Consider the following 24,099-nt stretch of genomic DNA (forward strand, 5'->3'; position numbering starts at 1 on the left):
ATAGCAAGAAACTGTTCAAACGGGGGATTTGGCTAGGTAGTGCCAGAGTGAAAGTTCCTTTGTACCAAGCTCAAAAAGGACTTACCTTTTATTAAGAGAACAATTACAGTTTCCTAAAAAACATAGTAAGAAGTAACATTTCCTTTAGAATAGGAATATATGATTCCTATATTTTTAGTTGTTACATCTTATTAAGATTACATGACTATTAGTCATGTCAATAAATGAGGATTCTACAAATTGAAAAAAATAAGCCAAATGGTTCAGTCACCTATCCTATAGTTGGATGTCTTATATATACACCATAAAATTCAAACACACTATTGTAGAAATATTTTCTTCCAGGATAATAAAAGTTTGGTAGTATTTTTGGTGTGTTCCTTCCCTTTTTTAAGCTGAATTCTTCAGTTTCTAGAAAACCTACATTTGACAATTGATTATGAATCTTCAGAATTCCTTGAATTGCATTAAGTTTCTCATGTATGAATTTCTTATGTATGAATTTAGGTTTCTTCAGGGTTCACCTAAACCAGAGGTCAGCAGACTGTGGCCCATAGCCTAGTTTCATACAACCCACAAGCTAAGAATGTTTCAGTTTTGGTTTTGGGGTTTTTTACAATTTTAAAGAGACGTTGTTTATTGTTGTTGGTTTTGTTTTGGTTTTTGGTTTTTTTGAGACAGAGTCTCGCTCTCGCTCTGTTGCCCAGGCTGGAGTGCGGTGGCGCAATCTCAGCTCACTGCAACCTCCGCCTCCTGGGTTCAAGCAATTCCCTGTCTCAGCCTCCCGAGTAGCTGGCACTACAGGTGCCTGCCGCCATGCCCAGCTAATTTTTCTATTTTTAGTAGAGACAGGTTTTCACCATCTTGGTCAGGCTGGTCTCGAACTCTCTACCTCAGGTGATCAGGCCTCCCAAAGTGCTGGGATTACAGGCGTGAGCCACCGTACCCAGCCTTAAAGAGTTAAAAAAAAAAAAAAAATTGAAGAATATACAACAGAGAGAACATGTGACCGCAAAATCTAAAATATTTACCATCTTATCCAGAGCTTATGTCCTTGCCTTCAGCTGCCATTTGTGCCAACCTTATTCAAACAGAATTTCTAAGTTTTGAAACCATGAGTGAGTCACCTCACAAAAATAACATTTAATTATCAAAACATAGATTTTTTTCTAGTAAACTATGTAATAAGGGTTTTAGGTTCTGTAGTAAAGCTAGTGTCACACAAAAATAATGAAAAAGTAACTTCTAGGCTATAGTGCTGACTTTTTGTACACAATTGAAACTAGTAAAATTTGAAAATTGGCTAAGTGTGTAAATTATTTACTCAGTTACATGAAGAACATAGTTCTTTTGAATAGACACCCTATAAACCTTTGGCATTTTTTGTTTATTGTCCTAGTATGAGTGACGCATCACAGAAAAGAATTGAATTCAAATAGTATTTTTACTGAAGGAGGAACTAAAAAAGCAGCAAAAATACTTTTGGATACAAAGTGTCTTGATTGCTCTTATTTACAATCTGTCTATAATTTGAATATAAAATTATGTTCTGATTTCTCAATCAGGTTCCCTTCTTTGGTCCCCTTTTTGATGGTGCTATTGTGAATGGAAAGGTTCTACCCATTATGGTTAGAGCAACAGCTATAAATGCAAGCCGTGCTCTGAAATCGCTGATTCCATTGTATCAAAACTTGTATCCTTTTTTTTAACGTAATGGTTTCTACTCTAATGTATGTCTACTCACAAAGGTAAATATTTCTTATGTATTGTTAAAGCCTTTTATTTTCTAAGGTTTTTTTAATTACTAATTTTTGTAGAAATGGAGTACCATTATGTTGCCCTGGCTTGTCTCAAACTCCTGGGCTCAAGTGATTGTCCCACCTCGGTCGGCCTCCTAAAGTGCTGGGATTACAGGTGTGAGCCACTGCACCCAGCCTGATTCCCTATTTATTGATGTATAGGTGGTGGAGTTCCTCCCCAGTGTTGGAGCAGTTATGATATTTGAATGATATATTTTCTTTCACATGCTTTTTTTTTTTTTGAGATGGAGTGTCACTTTTGTCACCCAGGCTGGAGTGCAATGGTGCGATCTTGGCTCACTGCATCCTCCGACTCCGGGGTTCAAGCACTTCTTCTGCTTCAGCTTCCCAAGTAGCTGGGATTACAGGTGTCCACCACCATGCCCAGCTAGTTTTTGTATTTTTAGTAGAGACGGGTTTTCACCATGTTGGCCATGCTGGTCTCGAACTCCTGACCTCAGGTGATCCGCCCACGGCCTCCCAAAGTGCTGGGATTACAGACCTGAGCCACTGTGCCCAGCCCTCTTTTACATACTTTTAATCAGTAGTCTTTTGGTTAATTAGAGTCTCATTATGTGTCAGGTACTCTACTACTCTGGAGTTGCAGAAATAATCAAAACAGTCTTTGCAAATAATTCAATCTAGTTGGGGAAACATACTATGTTCAGCATACATATTTTAATAGAGATATGGGCAGGTATTCCAGAAGTATAGTAACAAGGGATCTTTCACCTGGATGGGGTGGTATTCTCAGGAAACACTTCCGAAAAAGTGAGGATTGTAGCAATTTTGAAGGACAAATAAGAGTGATTGGTGGATGAGCCTAAGAGCCTTCTAAGCAGAGGGAACAACATAATCAGAGACATGGAGGTAAGAGAAGATGTGGAATATTTAAGAGCGTAACTTCCAGAGCCAGATTGCCTAAACTCAAATGCTGGCCATGCTTTCTTAGCTGTGTAGCCTTGGGAAAATTATTTAACCTTTTTGAGCCTGAGTTTTCTTGTCTATAAAATGAGAATGATAAGAATATCTAGCTCATGATGTTATGACAACTAATGAGTCAATATGTGTAAAGCTCTTAAAACAGTGCCTGGCACACAACATACACAAAGTTTTAAATTTTAAATTGTTTTCTGATATTCCTTTCTAAAATGAATTCATATGCTTTTTTTATATGATTTGACATTTTATTTTTTATAATAAACTGTAAATGATAAGCTTTAAAGGAAGGTTTTTTAAAATATCTTATGTTCCAGTCCACATGAAATAGATTTATTATCTTAACTTAGTAGTCTACCATATACATTTTCTTCTTTTGATGAAAATTGACTTAAGCAATCTGATTACTCTGTAATTTCTCATGTATTCTGACACAGTGAAATGGAATTGCAGGTGGATCATGGTATGTTACACTGATTAAGCTTAATGACATTTCTGTGGTATTTCTTTTTCATAGCATTTATATCTTCACTTACTTTAAATTGAAAACTCATATTTGAAGTAGTCATTTTAGTGAAACGATAAGGACTAAAATGGACCTTGAATTGTTAACAAAAGTATAATTTGGAGACATCCACTAAATAGAGATTTATCAATTGAAAAGAAATTTCAGTAGGCAAGTTCAGTGAGTAGTATGGACATAGCGAGTTTATTTCTAAGTCACTTGTCTTTGACTATGCAGTCTGTTGATTGTTTCTGATGATTGTTTTGAAGACTATATTGTCTGTTGTTTGTTTGAAGCATCAGGAGGAACTATTCAAGAAGACCCTTGAGTTTTTGTGAACCCTGCTGAGCTCAGCCAGCAATCAGTTTCATTTCCTTTACCTTTGGGGCCTGGAATCTTGAGTCTTTTCACCAGATGTGAATAAACTATGATTCATGAAACCCATACTCACAGCTTACCATTTATAAGGCCCACACATACCATGTGCCTTTTTTAGGAATTACAGCATCATTCCCTAGATACAGTATCTTTTTCCTTTAAACAAAACAAGGTGCTTACTGACAAATTCTTACTTTCCTAATCTAGTTTTTCTAAATTTTTATTATTCTGATTTTTATCTCATTGTAATACAGGTTGGATATCCCTTCTCTGAAATTCTTGAGACCAGAAGTGTTTCAGATTTCAGATTTTTTTGGATTTTGGAAAATTTCATTATACCTACCAATTAATTGAACCTTTCTGATCTGAATACCTGAAATCTGAACTCCTCCAATGAATGCTTCCTTTGAGTGTCATATCAAAGCTCAAAAGTTTCCGATTTTGGAGCATTTTAGATTTCAGATTTTCAGCTTAGGGATACTCAACCTGTACTTCCATAAAAGCTTTGTAGTTTTAATCTGTTTATTGGAGTATACTTTTCAGTTTGTTGTCTCTTGAATATCTCTAGAACAGTAGCTAATCTTATGTGGAATATACAGGTTATTACTCATAAACTTTATCCACTTTGTTAGCTTCATCAAGGATGTTTACTCTCTGACCTTTTGCCTCTTTCACAATTCACTGTATCCTAATGTCCATTCTGAGAGTTAGTATCCTCTGTCATTTCATTAAAGGTGCAATTGAAAGTGGAGTGCAGAGGTAGATATGGAAGAGTTTGCGCTTTCTTGTGTAAATAAATGTCTTAGGTCTTTTTGGAAAGTGGTGAGATCGATTAGATTGTAATGCAAAACTCTATTTGCCTCTTATGTCATAAAATAGGAATTTGTCATAAAATAGGAACTCAACTTATTGAGCAAGCACAGACTTTCTGACCTGAGGTACAACAACATTTAAGATGCACTCCTTACCAAGTAGTTTTAAAATGCAAACTCAAGAGTTTTGGGAATATGGCTTAATTTTTTTCCTACATCCCAGTTCATAGTCTTCTATTTCAGACTTCAAATTACACTAGAGGTATATAAAAGCTGGCTTTGCAGTTAGAAAGCATAAATTTTTTTTATTTTATTTTTTTTTTTTTGAGACGGAGTCTCACTCTGTGGCCCAGGCTGGAGTGCAGTGGCCGGATCTCAGCTCACTGCAAGCTCCGCCTCCCGGGTTTATGCCATTCTCCTGCCTCAGACTCCGGAGTAGCTGGGACTACAGGCGCCCACCACCTCACCCGGCTAGTTTTTTGTATTTTTTAGTAGAGATGGGGTTTCACCGTGTTAGCCAGGATGGTCTTGATCTCCTGACCTTGTGATCCACCCGTCTCGGCCTCCCAAAGTGCTAGGATTACAGGCTTGAGCCACCACGCCCGGCCAAAAGCATTAATTTTTAACTCAAGCTCTGCCTTATGATCTTGGCCAAGTCACGGAATCTCTGAACCTCACTTTCTTCAACTGTAAAAAAGATGCTAATAATCATCTTAGAATTGTTGTGAAGATTAAATGAGATAATGAACTCAGATGTACTTAGTAAATGTAATCATAAGTTACATTATTTTGTGCAGTGATTAATCCTGTTATGTATAAAGAGTACAGTCAATATAAAACAAGTCTACCCAACACCAAGGAATTGCCTAATTGGGTTTTTATGTTTGGTTGATTGGTAGGTTGATTGATTGGGTTGGATTTTTCAGGCCTACTTCATCATGTTTTTATAGCCAGTCTTGCTGAGATGGTAATAGATACCACATTGGAGAAAATTGACGAAAATAGTAAACATGAATACTTTATTTAAACATAAAATCTGAAGTTTTCTACCAGCAAAATTATTTCTGGGACACAGAGTAAATACATTAAATCAGGTAGATCAAAAAATTTTTCTTGACTTGGAATCTTGAGTTTAGAAACTACAGGAAGTTGTTTTCCTATACTACCTGGGTGTAGTATATATACCTAGTGTAGTATGTATATACATGCAGCAAAGGCTAATAGTATCTCTACTTAATACATACTTACATATATATTACAAATATATATGTATATTGTGTACAAAGTTCTGTATTCTAAATGTTGGGGGAAATTACTTCATACAGGTGGATTATTTGATTTTCAAATGAACATTTATAAATAAACAACTAGACATTTGTATTTTAAGATATTGAAATGCAGGTACATCTGTCTTAATTTTAAATAAATACTTGTTTCAGAAACATAATGTATTAAATTTTAAGATGTACATTTTTGAAATATCAGATTAAGTTATTAAGGAAAAAATGAAGCATTCTAAAATTGGTCAACAATTTAGTTAACATAAATTATAACAGAAATTGAGATACAAGTAAGCTTTGGAAACCAGCAGTTAATCCTTTACTCCTCATAAAATAAATGAAGGGATTAAAAAAAAAAATCAACTTGATTATATTTGGGTAATTGTACTGCTGTGTCAGTTATTTTATGCCCAATAAAAGTACCCACTAAGATTCCACAGCATAAATTGTGCTATTTATGATCATTAAATACAGTTTAAATTTTATCCTAGGAACATCTTCTGTAACCATGAATCTAATGTTGTTCACTAAATGGGGCAATATTGATTGTCATATGCTACCCAAATCGATCATGCCGGCAGCCAGAATTACAGTAATCTGTCCATATTGATGACTGTCTTTCAAGCTGAAACCTCTCCTTCACTTCATTTGTTTCTTACATTACTTGTACTGGAAAAGCATTTTCTTACAACCTCTGATTTTGTCAGCTAGGTACTTTTTTTTTCAGGCGGGGGAGGGGTCTGGAGCTTAATTTGTTAGTTTGATCATGCAATTAGAATTGAAATGCAACACTGGGGAGGAAAACCAAGCAGATTCTGTGTAACCATTGGACCAGAGAAGTATTTCAGCTTTAATCCTAGCCATCATTTATTAGCTACCTATTGAAAGAGTGTTCGTGGTTTTTTGTTTCTGTTTTTTGCAGTGGGAATCATAATCCCAAATTATTAATTTCATGACCTCAGCCATCATAGATTCTATTCTTAAAAATTTTAAAGCAATTATTTCTTTTGATCCTAAAGACATTTTGACTATGACTTCTGAATATACAAATGTTAAATATGATACTTTTAGATAAATACTGTTTCTTTTTTTAAGTGAGATTTATTATACATAGAAATTTGCAGAATTTGCGATATATAATCGTGTTGTAGTAGTGAGGGTTTTCAGAGAAGCAGAACCAATAGGATATATATATAAAGGGAGAGAAAAGAGATTTATTTTAAGGAATTTGTTCAGGTAGTTGTGGGGGCTGGCAAGTTCGAAATCTGTAGGAGACTCAGGGAAGAGTTGATGTTGCAGTCTGAGTCTGAAGGCAGAATTCTCTCCTTCCTCCGGGGACCTCAGTGTTTTAAAGTCTTTAACTGATTGGATGAGGCCCACCCACATTATAGAGGGTAAGCTGCTTTACCCAAAGTCTACTGATTTAAATGGTAATCAAATCTAAAATATAACTATAACAGTATAAATATAACAGTATTATACAGTAATTATGAGTATAATATTTTTTATATTAATATTATAAAATATAACAGTAACATCTAGACTGATGTTTGACCAAAAACTAGGTCCCATGACCCAGCCAAGTTTACATAAAATTAACTAACGTACCCTGTTTTTCTTTTCTTTTTATCCTTATTACAAATTATAATTTGAGAAAAGTACATAAATCATAAATGTACTAGATAATGAGTTATTACAGTTTAACTATCAAGTCAAGAAATAAAATTGTAATTTTTCTTCCTTCAAAAATATTTATTGATCACTTACACAGTTAGTAAAGATTTTGAGAGGGATAAAAGACAAATCAGATAGTAATCCTATCCTCACAAGCTTTTAATTTAACAAGGAGAGAATAATATGTACATTACTAATTATAATAGAAGATTAAATGAAAATTTCCTGGTAGGGTTATAGATAAAATGCTATAAAAGTTCCAAGGAAGAAGAAATTACTTTGGAGTAAGAAGATCAGGAAAGAATATTTAGAAAATCTGGGCCTCAAAAGGTGGGGTTTGAGTAGATGAAATGCAACATGTCTGTTATAATTCTTGTAATTTATAGTCTTAATGCTTTGTATGTATGCATATATGTATATTATATAAGTATAATATTCTGAAATATACAGTACGGGGGATATTATATAATTAAATGGCATTTTAAAAGAATACTTTATTCCTCGATTTAGAATATTCTTTCCTCCCACAACTAGTATTATTTGATTTCTTCTAATCTGTTTAGATTTGACTTTTTCTTAAATACCAGAATTGGGTTTCTATTTAACTTGATCAGGCAGATTACCAGAAGTCAGTGATTATTCTTCAATTAGTCACAGTTTATTATCCCTCAAGCTCTACTACTCAAATGTACAGTACCTGTTGCAAAGTAGGAGAGCCAAAACTAAGTGGAATGGAATTGACTGGTTCTGCTAATGCAGTTGCCTTTCGTTATGATAAAACATTATAAAACCTCTTGGTGGGGGGTCTGTCAGTGTTGTTGCCATTTCATGTTAGAAGAAAATGAGTTTATTGAGAAACTATATAATTTTATGTATCTACTGTCTTTTGTAGATTATTTCCTCAGAAGATAACATCAATAAGTATGGGTTATCCTTAATTTAATGTGTTAAAAGAGGATAATAGTACCAAATTCAGGATGATGTAAGGATTAAGTAAAATTATCCACATGAAGCACTAGGTAACCTATCTGTCATGTAGCAAGAGTTCAGAAAATGGTAGCTACATGGGAGTTAATGATGCTATCATTATTATTGTCTACATTGACACTTGGGATATTCTTCTAAAATGCAAACCTTAGTACAGACAGTCCCCAGTTTAGGATGGTTCAGCTTTATGATGGTACAATTTCTATTTCAGTGGAAATCGTACTTAGAATTTTGAATTATGATTCAAAATTCAGGAGAATTGCTTGAATCTGGGAAGCAGAGGTTGCACTGAGCCAAGATCATACCATTGCACTACAGCCTGGGCGACAAGAGTGAAACTCCGTCTCGAAAAAATATAGGCTTTGCATTAGATGATTTTGCCCAACTATAGGCTATTGTAAGTGTTCCAGGCACATTGAAAGTAGGCTATAAGGTTATATCCTTATAACTCGGGTAAGTTATAATGTTCAGTAAGTTAGGTGTATTAAATGCATTTTCAATTTATGATGAGTATTTTGGGATGTAACCCCATCATAAGTCAAGAAACCATCTGTATACTAAAAGACTTATGATGGCTCTTAACTGCTTATTGAAACAAGTCTAAATTTTTTGATGACCTGGAAGCAATTATTTTTACCTTACCCTCCCTACCCTTATATTTCTCACTGTAGTTTTGTCAAATATACCTGTACTCCTCCCCAGCTCCATCCCCCATCTTTACCCTCATCTCCTACCACACTGATGTCCAGGGCACACTATGTGTCCAGCTAAGTTATATTCATTATTCCCGAATGCTCTTCTTTTTCAGGCCCATGTTGTTACCCCAATAATGCCCATCTCTACTTTTTCTACCTAACATACTCATTATTCATGACCCAAATATCCTTTGTTTTTAAAAAACAAACAAACAAAAAAAACTTCACTATGCAAAACTATTGTTTACACTGCCTCAAAACATTTTGTTATAGTACTTACTGTATGTGTACATATTAGCAAGTCTTACTTATCCTTATTTCACTAACTTCAAGCACAGTGCCTAGCCTAGGGTAGATGGCTAGTAATTTATTGTAATAGAACAAGGTGGATGTATTTATTATCTATATTTTTGAAGTTTATATTTAGCAGGGATTTTTTTTTTTTTTTTTTTTTTTGAGACGGAGTCTCTCTCTATTGCCCAGGCTGGAGTGCAGTGGCACGATCTCAGCTCACTGCAAGCTCCGCCTCCTGGGTTCAAGCAATTCTCCTGCCTCAGCCTCCCAAGTAGCTGGGACTACAGGCACATGCTACCACACCCAGCTAATTTTTGTATTTTTAGTAGAGATGGGGTTTCACCATGTTAGCCAGGATGATCCCGATCTCCTGACCTCGTGATCCGCCTGCCTTGGCCTCCCAAAGTGCTGGGATTATAGGCGTGAGCCACCACACCCGGCCATGGATTCTTTTAAGAATGAAAAACCCCCAAATATTTTTTGTAGTAACTTATAGTTTGTGATTTGTATTAAACGAGGCTACAAGTCTTAAGAGTTTGCTGGGTAGGTAAGAATAGGAAACCTAGGATCAGTGAAAATTGCCTCTTATACATGAATAAGCCAGACTAGCACACATACAAGGGTTTTTTATTTTGACTACTTAATCAGTAGTATATTTTTATTAGAGACCATTATCGTTTACTGAAGATAATTTTCAGACATCATTAATGAGGGTTTTCACTTCATTTGGGGTTGGGAGATCTCTTAGGGAGAAAAATGAGCTAAGACACCTCTGACTTGATGGCAGTGGCAGATGGCTTGGGGAGGATACATCTTGGTGTCCCCTCCAAGAAGGAGGCAGCATGAGGCTGAGCCCTGAAGGCTCATACTTCCTGCTGTAAGGCAAGGAAAGTGGTAGCAACAGGAGAGCGGTAGCAGGAAGCAGTGGGAGTCTGGATACTGATAAAGTTTCCAATTTTGCTGCTTTAACATTTGTACCACTTATGTTAGTGAGTCCATTAGGAGCTCTTAAAATTTTGTGCCATTTGTTCTTCATGCTTTCTATGAACGTCTTAAATATCATGGACAAATTGATTAGTTGTTAAATTGATTAGTTGTTAAGTCAAATTGATTGTTAAATCAACTAAGATGTATAGTTACGGTCATTCTCTTCAAAAGAAGCAACGATAATTCTTCAAATAAAATGTCTCACCAGCTAAGTGATCCAAGTTTTGTGGTCTTTGAAATGCTCACAGCCATTGTGCTACTGGTAGTAACCATTGTAGTAGGATCTCTCCAAGAGCAAACATTCTTCTTTACCTAACAATCTGCCCATAATTGGAGGATTTAAATCTCCTGTATTCAGCCAGCTGCGATGGCTCACACCTGTAATACCAGCACTTTGGGAGGTCAAGGCGAGCAGATCACTTGAGGCCAGGAGTTCAAGACACTATATAGCCTGGGCTATATAGTGAAGCCCCATCTCTACTAAAAATACAAAAAATTAGCCAGGCATGATGGCACACGCCTGTAATCCCAGCTACTCAGGAGGCTTGAGACATGAGAATTGCTTGAACCCAGAGGTTGCAGTGAGCCTAGATTGCGCCACTGCACTCCAGCCCGGGCAGCAGAGTAAGACTCTGTCTCCAAAACAACAACAACAAAAAACTCCTGTATTAAAGACTGGCATTACAATTAAAGAACTTTTTGCTGTGCTTACACATCCCCTTGTCATGGGTTTTGCTGCCACGTCTTGTAGTCTTTACAGTCTGTGTATACAGAGTAATTATTTAAACAGGGGCCCCATATGTGTGCCACACTTCTCCAGTGACTCTAATATATTTTTGATTATGTCAGTTTTAATTTATTTAGCTATTCTTTTCAAAATGGCAGTATATGCCTGTTGATTATGTTACTGTGTTTTTGTTTTTGTTTTGTTTTTTGAGACAGAGTTTTCCTCTTTCACCCAGGCTGGAGTGCAGTGGCGCTGTCTCAGCTCACTGCAACCTCCACCTTCCAGTTTCAAGTGATCTTCCTGCCTCAGCTTCCCAAGTAGCTGGGATTACAGGTGCCTGCCACCACGCCCAGCTAATTAATTTTGTATTTTTAGTAGTGACAGGGTTTCACCATGTTGGCCAGGCTGGTCTCAAACTCCTGACCTCATGATCTACCTGCCTTGGCCTCCCAAAGTGCTGGGATTACAGGTGTGAGCCACCACGCCCTGCCGATGTTACTGTATTTCAAAGGTACTGCATACCTTTAAAGATGGTAGTTTTGGTCTAGCAAATCCATGTCCTTTCAAAAAGCAATAAATGTGAATCTCTGATATGTAATAACTTTGTGATAATAGTAAAGAAGGTTTATTCTGTCTGAAAATAGTATTGTCTCTTAATGGTCTCTAGAGACAGTCTTTAAGGTTTTACTACTGTTGACCAATAATTACTTACAGTTAAACTGTGGGAGCTCACCAAAATGACTTCATTACATGGCCAACTTCTATTTCTATTAACGTTATTTTAATTCTAGAGATATTTTCTATTTTTGTCTTCTGCCAAGAACTTAATGCACTAATGATAAACTTAAGCAATTTGGGGTTATTCAGCAATAGTGATATAGACCAAGTAGTATGGTAAAGGTGATTAATTTTAAGTGGGAGAGGATAGTAGGGTGAGAGAATGGGATAGAAATTAGAGGAATCACTTTACTATGGAAGAATTCTGCTAATATTTCAAAGACACATGGGACTTTTCTAGGCAGATATGGTCAGGGAAGAGTTTTTAGGGGTAAGAAGTGGGCATGGAGGCATAAAAGTGTGATATGGTCAAGAGATAAAAGGTGTTCAGTACTGCTGGATGATATAAAGGGAAGAGCAGTAGCAGATAAAGATCAAGAAATAGGTCAAAACCAGATAATATAGTCAAGCAGAAAGAAAATCAACATAAATATGGTTTTCTAATGCTACTCATTATTTTATGGCAGCCAGTGTCTAAGGTAACAGTTCCTTGTACTTTTGTGTGTTTTTTACCTGTTGACTAGCAAAACAGTTACAGCTTGAATTTCTTATTTTTCATTTTCTAGCAGAGCCTTTCCAAAATGTTTATTGATCATTATTTTCATAAAGTCTTTTTTATGATAATTAGTTAAGCAATAATTGCCAGGCTAATAGCCAGTATTGCATTTTCTCAATGAGACTAAAAAGGTCTCTAAATGTTTGATAATATTTGTACATATGTATCATTTTTAAAAGTGCATCTGAGATTTTCATATTTCTTATGATAGATTCATAATAGACTCTTCATTCTTGCACAACAGTCCTTTACACTTTTCCTATGAGATACTTTTATACAATTATTGAGTTTTTACACATTATTACACTTTCACACGTTATTGATGAATAAAGTACTTTTGTCCTAGTCTTATAATACATTGGCTCCATGGCAACAACAACAAAAATACCAAAAGAAAGCATTACCACCATCTTATCTGTTTTGTCAAATTTGGTGTAGCAGTATGGTCCACATATGCCAATCTGGACAGTTGGGTCATATCACAGTGCACGAGAAGAAAGAGAACTCCATCAGGGCATGGACAAACTACAGTATTCCCTAAAAACAACCAAACTTGAAGTTTACTTCTATCTTTATCAGCTTCTCACCTGTGCTGGAATAGGGGTTTTTTTTTTTTTTTTTTCTGTACTAAAACCCTATGATGTTGCAGTTAGTGATGACTGTGCACTGCTCCGCTCACATTATTGTTCACCACACCTACTACATAATGTACGAGTTTTATTCTACTCCTTGTTTAAATATGAAAACAACGTAGATTCAGATGCTATTTGGGGATTTCAAAGAGCAAAGAAAAAAAGATGTAAAGCTGAAATTAGTCTTTAAACATGTTTGACATAGGAACTGAAGTGCTTTTCATTCATTCTTTTCATTGACTAAACATAGGCCTTTTGATATTAAATTTTTAATAACAATAATGGAATTAAAATTAAACTATGGGTCACAAATCTATCCATTTTCTTCTAACTGCTATTCCTCTCAAACACTAGAATACAGCCTATTTAAATCTTAACTTTTGCTTGCCAAACCACTGTTACCGTCCATCTGTTCATGCCAATTGTAAAGAAGGTTCAGTTTTTAGTGAAGCTTTGCATTTCACATAAGGTATGTGAAGTGAAATTTCACAAGGGACATGATGGATCCTGATTCTTAGTGATAAACCTTTGGGGCCATCAGGGTTGGCATATGGTCCAGTATGATATGAAGGCTTGGGTTCCCTGGCTTCACTTCTTTGGCGTGAAGCTGATAAAACCTGGCTCTTGAGTATTATTTCACTGGACACCAATCATGGGCAGCAGGAACTGCCCATTTAACTCTCTGTGGGAAGGAAGCCCAGAGAGCATTCACAATGGTACCATTGTCGAGTTGCAAACTGCTCTGAACAGCTTGACAGCACTAGGGAGGAGGGGAAGGGGTTGCTTTACTAATTGCTGTTCAGAAAAGAAGCAAAAATAGCTGTTGCAGAACTGATGTTTCTACATTTACTTAGTCTCTTGATAAAAATGTTGGCTTTTATTTAGCACGTAGCTACTATCAAAAAAGAAGGCAAATGAATATAAGCAACCACCTGTAGTAATTCCTTATTAACATGCCATTATCTATTTTTAGCCCATTAGATTATTGCAGAGCATAAGTCAGTTTTGCCTTATGTTTTTTATTAGATGAAAATAAGGAACTTTTTATCTTCATAAGAATTTAATTGAGGTGAAGTAGATAAAATCATCACAATTCACATGTCAGATAAGGTTATAAATTTGGTTTAATTTACTTTTTGCTTTTTAGGATTCCCAAATACCATCTGAATACATATAAACGATATTAGTATAGAAATGTAAACTAAATTTCTGCGTAACACAAGTGCTAAAATAATCCACTAACGATAAATTAGTCAGCACATCTTAAGGTTAAATGCTGGATTTATCATTTAAATGAGTAGCTCATAACTATTTCAGTCGTGTATGATTATCTCACTCATTGAATTCCCTCTGGTTGGATTTTTTTTAATGTGCAGGTTGTTTCCTTTTTTATGAAATATTGTATGCCCTGATATTTATATAAACACTTCTCTTGGCCTTTCTGTTTTCTTCTAGTCAGCTTTATCAGCAAACAGTTGGGTAGTTCTGTTGCAAAGAAACAATGATCTACAACCTGAAAAAAAAATTAATGCTTATTTTCAGACTCCAGGGATTCTGACCCCCATAGATGATTCTTTCTTTTCAGCTGAAATGAAGTTGACTAAATTATATTGCAGTATTATAATTTATGCAGCGTGTTCTTAAATAGGATAAGGAAGAGGTATTTTAAGAAACCTTTTAAATCTGTAAATTTTTTTAATGGGATGCTCTTGCTAGATTTGGGGAAATTCAAGTGCATGTTTTGTAAAATCAGTAAATCTGTAAAATTTACTAGTATTTCATATCCTGTGTTCTCTTAAGTAATTTTAGTAAATGGGCACCAGTGCAGTATTTCAAAAACAGTAATTCATTGAATGCCCATTCTTCCTTTTACTGCAGAATAGATTGTATTTAAGTCAAGATTAATGGATAGATTTTGATGTTAAAGTCCAGTGTCTAAGCCTATCATTCCCTGGGGGCATATAGTGCATTAGTTTAAGCCAATGTACTGCTTATCATAGATTCTATGACACTGTCTTAAATGACAGTTTACTGTACTTTGTTTCTACTTACTATGATAATAAAATCACTTTTTTTGTATTCCCAATAATTATAGCACTTAAATAAAATCTTAATTAAATTAGTGCACATTTAGGTAGAGATAACACTTAAGTAATTGTACACTGTAAAATTTCACTTATTTGGTTTTTTTTTTTTTTTTCCTTTTTGTAGTCTTCTGACAGGGTCCAAGTAGATCTTTCCAAGAATGAGAGGACATTATAATTTCATTAAATGAGAGAACATTATAATTTCACTAAATTTGAAATCCAGATAGCCTAGTTTTTGTTTTGCTTCATACAACTTTCATGAAAGTAGAATATATATATATACACACACACACACACACACACACACACGCACACATACATATTGGATAATCATATTAGTGCTTTTTGAAACCCACCAATGATTATTGGATTATTAAATCAGGAAGGATTTTCAGAGCCTTTAGGTAGGTTTAAATTTTTAAGCCTATTTATTTAAGGTTAATCTTTTTAAATGTATTTACACAAACTTTGGTGGAATTGGGCTTATCAACTTTTTACTTAATGTTTTCATTTAGTAATTGACTGATTTATGAGCAATTATATGTGGTCCAAATTTTATTCAACTCCAGCTTTCAATAATAGGGCTATCCTCACACTGCCTTAGCACCTGTTACGGATTTTGAGTCATCTGGCAGCCCATGGGACTTAGATAAAGAAGTACCAGGTGTCCTGCCTGTCTCCTAATTGAGACGCAGTGAAAACAATATAGACTTGGCAATATGGTTAAAAGGATGGATTAAAGCCCAGCTTTGTCTGCTCTGACAAATCACAGCTTTTCCTTCATGGTGTAGATAGTATCAACTACTAAAGAATTTCATGAATATAAGGCATCTTAAAAATAGACAATAATTTGTCATAACCTGTTGCAGACTTTCAGAGGAATTTTTATTAACATAGTATAAGCAATATTAATAAAAAGATTCATGCAGTTTGTTTAGGGGAATTTTATTTTTTACTACATGTGAACTAGACTGCATGTTTCTGGAAGAAATTAGAGTGGGAAAGAAATGGAGTATCTTTCCCTCTGCCAGATCTTAATTTATCAGATCTTGCTTTATAAGGTAAGCAGTATAGTTTGCTTTCATCTTATAAATGAACAATGTATATTAGTCCATGAGATACTAATTACCCTGTGTATTTCGGAAAATTTTCTACTTTACTACTGATAATAACCATGAGATCCTTGAGATGTACTTGTAAAATATATCTACCCATATGCTATATCTCAATAAAATTCTTATTTTTCATTCTTTTTTCAAGACCCTGTATAATGATATTGCCTCAGAATGTTTAAAGATATTTCAAGGCCTTTTAAAACTGAAGTGCCAAATGTGGTTTGTTTTCAAATTTTTATTTTAGAATATGCAAGGGGTTTTACTGTGTAGTATAGTCACTAATGTATAGTAAACTATAGTATAGCAAATAGTATTTTACTCTACTAATATGTAAACAAACATCTTTCAAAAATTACCAGTCTTAGAATTTGAGCTAATATTGATTATTTTGAGATAACTAAAAGGCCTAATATACCTTTGCTTTTTCACCACACTACACCCAGGTCATTGAGACTGGATGTAGAGAGAGCATTGGACTATTAATTAAAAGACCAAGATTCTAGTCTCAGCTCTATCCATCAACAGCTTTGTTTATCCAAGCAAATCTCTGTACTCTCCATTCAGGCAAGCCTTATTGCTGCCCATAAACATTAGTAAAATAAACTAATTTTACCAAGCTTCCTGAAAGTAATGTTGATGGATATATCCTTCCTCTAGTTCAAACTGTCCTAAATATTCTCAGTAAATGATGCCTTGTCTTGGGATAACCTCTTTCAAGGTGACCTTTTTAAAAACCTAAATTTTTAACATTTTTCAGGTGTTATTCTTCAAGGGTATTATTACTTCTATTCTTATGGTATACAGAGCAGTTTTGGAAATCTGCCTAAAATGATTTGAAATTACACTTCATTTAATTTTCTCTGTAAAGATTTTCTTATTCCCTTTTTTCCTTCTCTATAAATGGCCACTTAAGCCAATAGAATTAGTTGGACTAAATTCATTGTCTCATACCATTGTAGAATTTATGAAAAAATTTTAAACTTTAAAAAAATTATCACAACCAATGGGGGAAATGTTTGTTTCAATGCTAAATTATGAGTTATAATTACATTGCCTAAAGAAAAAAATCTTTCGGCCGGGCGCGGTGGCTCAAGCCTGTAATCCCAGCACTTTGGGAGGCCGAGACGGGCGGATCACGAGGTCAGGAGATCGAGACCATCCTGACTAACACGGTGAAACCCCGTCTCTACTAAAAAATACAAAAAAACTAGCCGGGCGAGGTGGTGGGCGCCTGTAGTCCCAGCTACTCGGGAGGCTGAGGCAGGAGAATGGCGTGAACCCGGGAGGCGGAGCTTGCAGTGAGCTGAGATCCGGCCACTGCACTCCAGCCTGGGCGACAGAGCGAGACTCTGTCTCAAAAAAAAAAAAAAAAAAAAGAAAAAAAAAGAAAAAAATCTTTCTTTAAGATTATGTGGATTTAAAGAAGTAATTATCAATTTTCTTTTCTCTTAATGTAATACTTTACATATTTATACATTGTGCTTTATTTACCTTTTTTTTTTTTGGTTCCAGAGAGGGCCAGCAAGATCAAGGGGCATGGTAAGAACCAAAATCTTTCTCACAAGAAAGATTCAAACTCTAAATCCATTTCTAGGAAAGTTCCAACTATGTTTGCCCCAAAAAGGTTTGCCTTTATGGAGCCATATGGGGATTAGAGGAAAGGGGCTGTCAGCATAACAGACATCTCCTAATCCACTATGGAACCAACTTTATTCATTCCTTCTAGAAGCTGTGAACAGTCATTGAATACTACCAGGCCCTGTGTTGGGTGTTGAAGACATAAAGGTAAGAAGACAAGGTCTCTGTCCCTGTGGCATTGGTCTCACCACTAGTCTGTAACCACAAAATGGACAATTAAAATATCAATAACATAAGTAGAATGGCTGGATTACTAGTCTCTAAAGTGAAGAAGTAACATTGAAGAACCACCAAATCTGTCCCCCGAGAATTGGGGACAAAAACTATTTCTTAAGAAAGTGTATTTAGTAGAAGAACAAGCCTAAGAGCTCTCTAAGGGGGGGCCTGGTAGGTGGGTGATTTGCAGCAGTCTTCAAGATGTATGATGTAGAAACTCACCATAGCCAATTTCAGGCTACCAACCTTACAAACTTCATGAGTATTGAATAATTTACTCTAATCTGCTCTACTTAAGTAGTACTCAGATTTCAGCTACTTTAAGTTACAACTCAAATATGACTTAAGTTGCACTCTCCAAAAAAATTTTTTTAATCAGTAGGCACCATTTCTAAGTAATTATTGGAATGCTCCCTCTTCCTATGCTTACTATTCTTGGAATCTTCTGTCTAGAGAAGGGAGATAAAATTCCTAAGTGCTGAAACCACAAAGAAGCTATAGAAATATATGAGTGTAGGGAAGTGCTTACTAAACTAAGAATTTCAGAATGGGCCTTAAATTCTTGAGACTATGCCATTGAGCACAGATATAAACACTTTATACTTGCCTTTATTTTAAAATAAGCCAATCGTTTTTTCTTGTTTAGGAAATAAAACATGAAACCCGAACTTGAAAGGAAAATAAGCAATTATACAGATCTTTGACATCTGCTTACAAGTTGTAATTTTTATAATTCCTTTTTGTGAAAATTACACCTTATATTCATTATTGTGTATAATGTATGTATACACATACATATATATACACACATTTCCATTTCTTTCAGACTAGTCACCAATTAGATTTGAACTGAATGTTTATACAGCCTACTGGTTGTGCCATGGAATTACAAAACTGAAAGCTTTCCCTTTTATAACACTACAGCAGTTCAGAATTACCAGATTAGTAAAATTATTGTGGAGAATGAAAAGTGTTGCTTCTTTAAAGCCAAATCTACCTTTATCTATTCTTCTATGTGTTAATGAAGTTGAAATACTTGATACTGCATAACCTTCTGCGGTATCTTTTGTCTTTTTCCCCCTTGAGAAATCAGTTTCCTTGCATCAGAATAAGTCAAAAGTGCCTCTCTCTGTACATGCCGCAAACAAGAAATATTAGTAGTATTATCAAAGAGTTCTTGCACATGAATACAGGTACATTTCTTAAATTGACATCAAAAATTGTCCTCCTAGAGACAGCACCTGCTATTTACAAAGATGTGAGCCAAAGGTCAAAATAAACTATTTCAGGACAGGTGTCAGGGCACTTTTGTGTTACCCCGTATTTGTATCCTTTATCTTCAACACCCTATGAAGTGAGCAGGTGATGGTATCCCTGTTTAACTTACAGATGTATCCACATTTAACATACAGATAAATTATGGCACAGAAAATTTATGCTTATCTTTCCCCGGCTGGAGTGCAGTGGTGTGGTCTCCTCTCACTGCAAGCTCCGCCTCCCGGGTTCCCGCCATCCTCCTGCCTCAGCCTCCGAGTAGCTGGGACTACAGGCGCCCGCCACCACGCCCGGCTAATTTTTTTTATTTTTAGTAGAGACGGGGTTTCACCATGTTAGCCAGGATGGTCTCCATCTCCTGACCTCGTGATCCGCCCGCCTCAGCCTCCCAAGTGCTGGGATTACAGGTGTGAGCCACCGCGCCCGGCTTGAACCCAGTTTCTTAATAGCTGGTCTTGAAGCTTAAAATCAAGAGTAATAACCTAAAATATGTAATGATGTTAACTTAATATTAATTAATTACAGATTAGATTTAAACTTATTTCTTTACACTATAGATGTTTTGTTCCCTTATTTTTAGAATAGTAATATTCCTTCCCCCCTTTTTTCCTTTTGTAGAAAGCGGAAGGAGGATTAGTGGATAATTATATTGCTGTGATTGCAGCACCTGTGTGTTATTTTTTTTTTTGATTGGCTAGTTCTGTATTAAAGATTCCTACTAGCTAAAAGTCTCCCTCATCACATGGTTTTTATTAGCTAATTTTGGCTTGGGTTGTTTTAAATTTACAACCAAAATCTGCTTACTTCAACTTAGATTAGTACTTTAAATTTTTGTTCTGAATTTCTTTGTTTACCTTCACCTTTTTATCATCCTACCCATTTCAGTTTTTTAATTTCAATGCCAGTGGCAACATGCACTCACCATATAAAGCTATAGCTTAAGTTGTCCTGTTGTTGCCAGCTGTGGAGTTCATGTGCCACTCAATGTATATGTACTAATGACTCTTCCCTAGAGAGATGCCTTTTATGGAATAACTGTCTAACCTATTATAATGAGATATAGGAATTAACTACTTTGGATGATTACAATTGCAGATTCTAACAGCACTGTTTGGAACTTTAATCATCTCAATCACAAAAAGCACCTCATTGTGGACTCAGGACTGTGGTTTAAGTGCTTAGAGTTTATTATATTTCCTTAATACATGTTTTCGGAAGTAAAAAAAAAAAAAGGCGGGGAGTGGGGGAAGATGTAAGTCCTGTAGATTGGGTTGGCTTGTTTTCATGTTGTTATTTATTAATTTTGCTACATCAAACTGGGAAACTTATAAAGATCATTTAGCTTTTAGAAGGTGATTTACCTTAGATATAATTATTTTATCAAGCTAACAGTGTTTCCTGTAGATGACCCCCCAAAAAGGAAACTTACCTAGTAAGTGATGAGCACTGTAGTTTTTTCATTTAAATTCAACCGTTAATGATTGCTTCCCTTCACTGCGCCACCTAGACTTGAACTTTTAAAAATAATTTTAGAAAGCATTGTTTTCAATAATGAGATTTATTTGATTTATTGTAAATTTATTAAATATATTTTTTATACAAAATGAATATGTTATATCTGGATAATTTTAGTTTTGTGCAGCTGTGTATTAGAGTTTTTTCCATTTTATAAGCCTCTTTTTATATAAGGAAGTAGAATTAGTCTGCAAAATGTATTTTAGCTAGATAATCATTTTCTTGCTTTGATGAATCTACTACATTAGAAATATCCTCCCTGCTTTAGAAATATTAACATTTGCTTTCCTTCTGCCTAATTTTTATTATAAACTCTAAATATAATAAGGTAAAATATTTCATTTATAGGCCCTCTGAAAGTAGAACATTTTTAAAAGCAGGTAGGTGTCTCCACCCTACTTTTCATGAAGCGTTTTACCCATTCAAGCAGACTTTTAAAAACAGCTTGTTTTGATAGCAGACTGTTCTCCTGTGGGCCTTCAGCCTTTGCTTCCTGGCAGCACCTTTGGTGCGAAAAGAGAGTGATCAATTGGAAGACTATCAGTGCCAGCATGCATAGAGTGATAAGTTAACACACCACTGGGAATTTCTAGGGCCCACCAAGATACTTCACTTCTAATGTGCTAACAAGCTCATTTTTCTACCTCTTGCCTCTTCAGTTATTTTTTTTCTCAGAAGAGCTTAGAAGTTGAGTGCATCAGGCATAATGAAAAGCTCTGTAGGAGGGAGAAGCAATAACCCCATTTTTCCCTTTTCAGCCAAATAGAAAATTAGTTTCTGGTAATACACAAAGGCCAGTATTTTTTGTACAAGGGGCACTGCTGTGAATCAAAGGACTCTATTAACTGCAGAAAATTCGGCAGCTGTGAATCTCCCCCAATGAAAAAAGTACTTTCCAACAAGTTGTGAGATATGTGGTATTATTTAGATTGTACCATCAGTTTCATCCTCTTCCATTTATAACCATATACCCCCTTTAAAGGTGTGCTATATTACTTGTTTATGTTAAGACTCAAAAATGTCTGTATTATTCTCATGTAAAATCCTTGATGCTGATCATTTTAATATGCATCTTGTCCTGTTGCTTCCCACCTCAGAAGTAAAATTCTTTTGAAGTTCATCCCCAGTGTACAGAATGGAAAGTAATAGATTGCTAGGAATTGGGATTCAAGGTGATTTTCATATTTGATACATAAATTGTAATGGAAGCAGATAAATTGTAATATGAAAGCCACTTAGCAAAAGATACCACAATCAAAGTCCAAGTGCATAATGAATATAGTCTTGCCTTTAACTCTTTTACTTTTTTTTTTTCCTCTTCTTAGTAAACTTGTAAATATAATTAACTGGCTGTGGTATCTCCCATTGAATTATTTAAAATTATCTTCCTCTCAAATTATTTTTTGGGTCTTGTAGGCTTAGTCTACAATTTCTAGAATTTTATAACTATATAATAATTAAATTGCAATTTTAAAAAATAAGGAATTTTGAGGGGAAATATTAAAGTGGACTTTGGGGAAAAATTCATTGGAAAAAAAGAAGAACTGGTAGACAAATTTTTATTATCCTTATTTAAATGTCTTATGTGAAGCCTGTCAACATAGCACACTGAGTACCACAGGGAAACTTTTAAAAGTTTTAAAAGAAAGGTTAACTGATTTCTCAGTTCAGGAACTATACGACATGAAGTCAGCATGTGAGTTTTTCCTGATAATTGTATGTTGCTGCCTGCTGCTCTACATTTTGACAGCCATTTCCATAGTTGCTTTCGTGAACAACAGAAATATTCTCTCTCTTTCTCGCCCTCTCTGTGCTAACAGCACAATCAGGCCTGCTGAAACAGGAAGCCTGGAGTGGGTTGTTCAAAAGCAACAACACTTCAAGGTACTGGTTGCTTGTCAATAATATCAGAGAAGAAAATGTGGTGAAAGGGAACTACAGTATTTTTCTGTCAGTGTCAGTGCCCTGGAGATGCTTTGTTAGACAGTATTTAGGAGTCCTGTGGACTCTTTGCAAATATTCCTGCTTGTTTCAGTGTTATAATTGACTAGGTATTTTTTCCCAGCATACAGATTCAGCTATGTATTTATCTTAACCACATGGAGTTATTCGAGGATTACAGCAACAGTAGTCTTCCATTCAAAATGAGAACAATTGTTGAGAAAATGCAGGGATTTTAGAAAAAGAAGAAGATATGTAGGAATTTTTCACAATAAATCTTTACAAATGAAAAACAGAATTTTGGACATAGTATCTTAAGCAACATTACGATGTTTATTGTGTGGCTTTTGAGAGTAAATCTGCAGATGTGATTAACAAGATAAGATGAGCCTAGGCTGATAGAAATTTCAGCCTAGACTCCTGATAGAAATTGAATCCTTTCTCAAGTAAACTGTTAACTTCCTTCATTTCAGCAGTTTAGTATTATTGTAATTATTATCTAATAAATGTCTCCCTGTTAAGCTGTCATTTATAGTGGCATCATGAAGAGTAAACTTACATTAAAAACTATAGTTTTGCACTTTAAAAAGCCATACTGTTAATGATACATAAGAATAATTAGTGAATAATTCTATTTATTAAGAAGTAATGGCTTAGCAATCATAGCAGTCATTTTTGATAAGATTTTTTTCCAGTATAAGCTGCACTTAAGTTTATCCTTAACCAAAGGAAATCAGCTATGAGGAGAGAGCACGGTACCTGCAAACAATTGTCCAGCACCACTTAGAACCAACAACATTTGAAGATTTTGCAGCACAGGTTTTTTCTCCAGCTCCCTACCACCATTTACCATCTGATGCCGGTAAGATTAAAAGCGAGTATTAGTTACTTGTTATTGGAACTTGAAATGCAGTACCCTTTTGTTCTAAAAACTTGCTTGAAAAAAAATCTAATCATTGAAATATGAATTTTTTATCACTATTTAATATTTGAATTTGGCCTATAAATTTGATTTATGGTTTCTTTTACCTAAATGCAGTTCCTTAAAAAGTCAACAATCTTCATAAAAGTACATGTACCACATTTTATATGAGCTAATATTCAGTGACTCTTGCATCTTCTGGAATCATTTCTGAAGTATCTGCAAAAGAAATAAAAGTTAAGCTTGCACTCTGAACTTCAGAGGATCAAATTTTATGGCCAAAAATATCACCCCATCATCTCTGATTTTACAGATAAAGCTAAAATAACTGGTCTAGATTTAGAAGTA

General features: G+C 35.1%; 1 protein-coding gene across 16 annotated transcripts in view; it reads left to right on the forward strand.

Annotated features, from left to right (window-relative positions):
- RALGAPA1 (Ral GTPase activating protein catalytic subunit alpha 1) overlaps positions 1 to 24,099 on the forward strand; it is a 323,646-nt gene that overhangs the window by 289,264 nt on the left and 10,283 nt on the right. For 15 of the 16 annotated variants that reach the window (XM_033188254.1, XM_033188250.1, XM_033188251.1 and 12 more), the window contains 2 exons: positions 1,566 to 1,693; positions 23,567 to 23,691. In XM_033188254.1, coding sequence (XP_033044145.1) covers positions 1,566 to 1,693; positions 23,567 to 23,691 — 253 coding nt within the window. Of the gene's footprint in view, positions 1 to 1,565; positions 1,694 to 23,566; positions 23,692 to 24,099 lie in introns of those variants that run through there. The other variant, XR_004431673.1, reaches the window with a different exon arrangement.

Source organism: Trachypithecus francoisi, unplaced genomic scaffold (assembly GCF_009764315.1).
Source record: "Trachypithecus francoisi isolate TF-2019V2 unplaced genomic scaffold, Tfra_2.0 Lachesis_group3, whole genome shotgun sequence".
Classification (NCBI taxonomy): Eukaryota; Metazoa; Chordata; class Mammalia; order Primates; family Cercopithecidae; genus Trachypithecus; species Trachypithecus francoisi.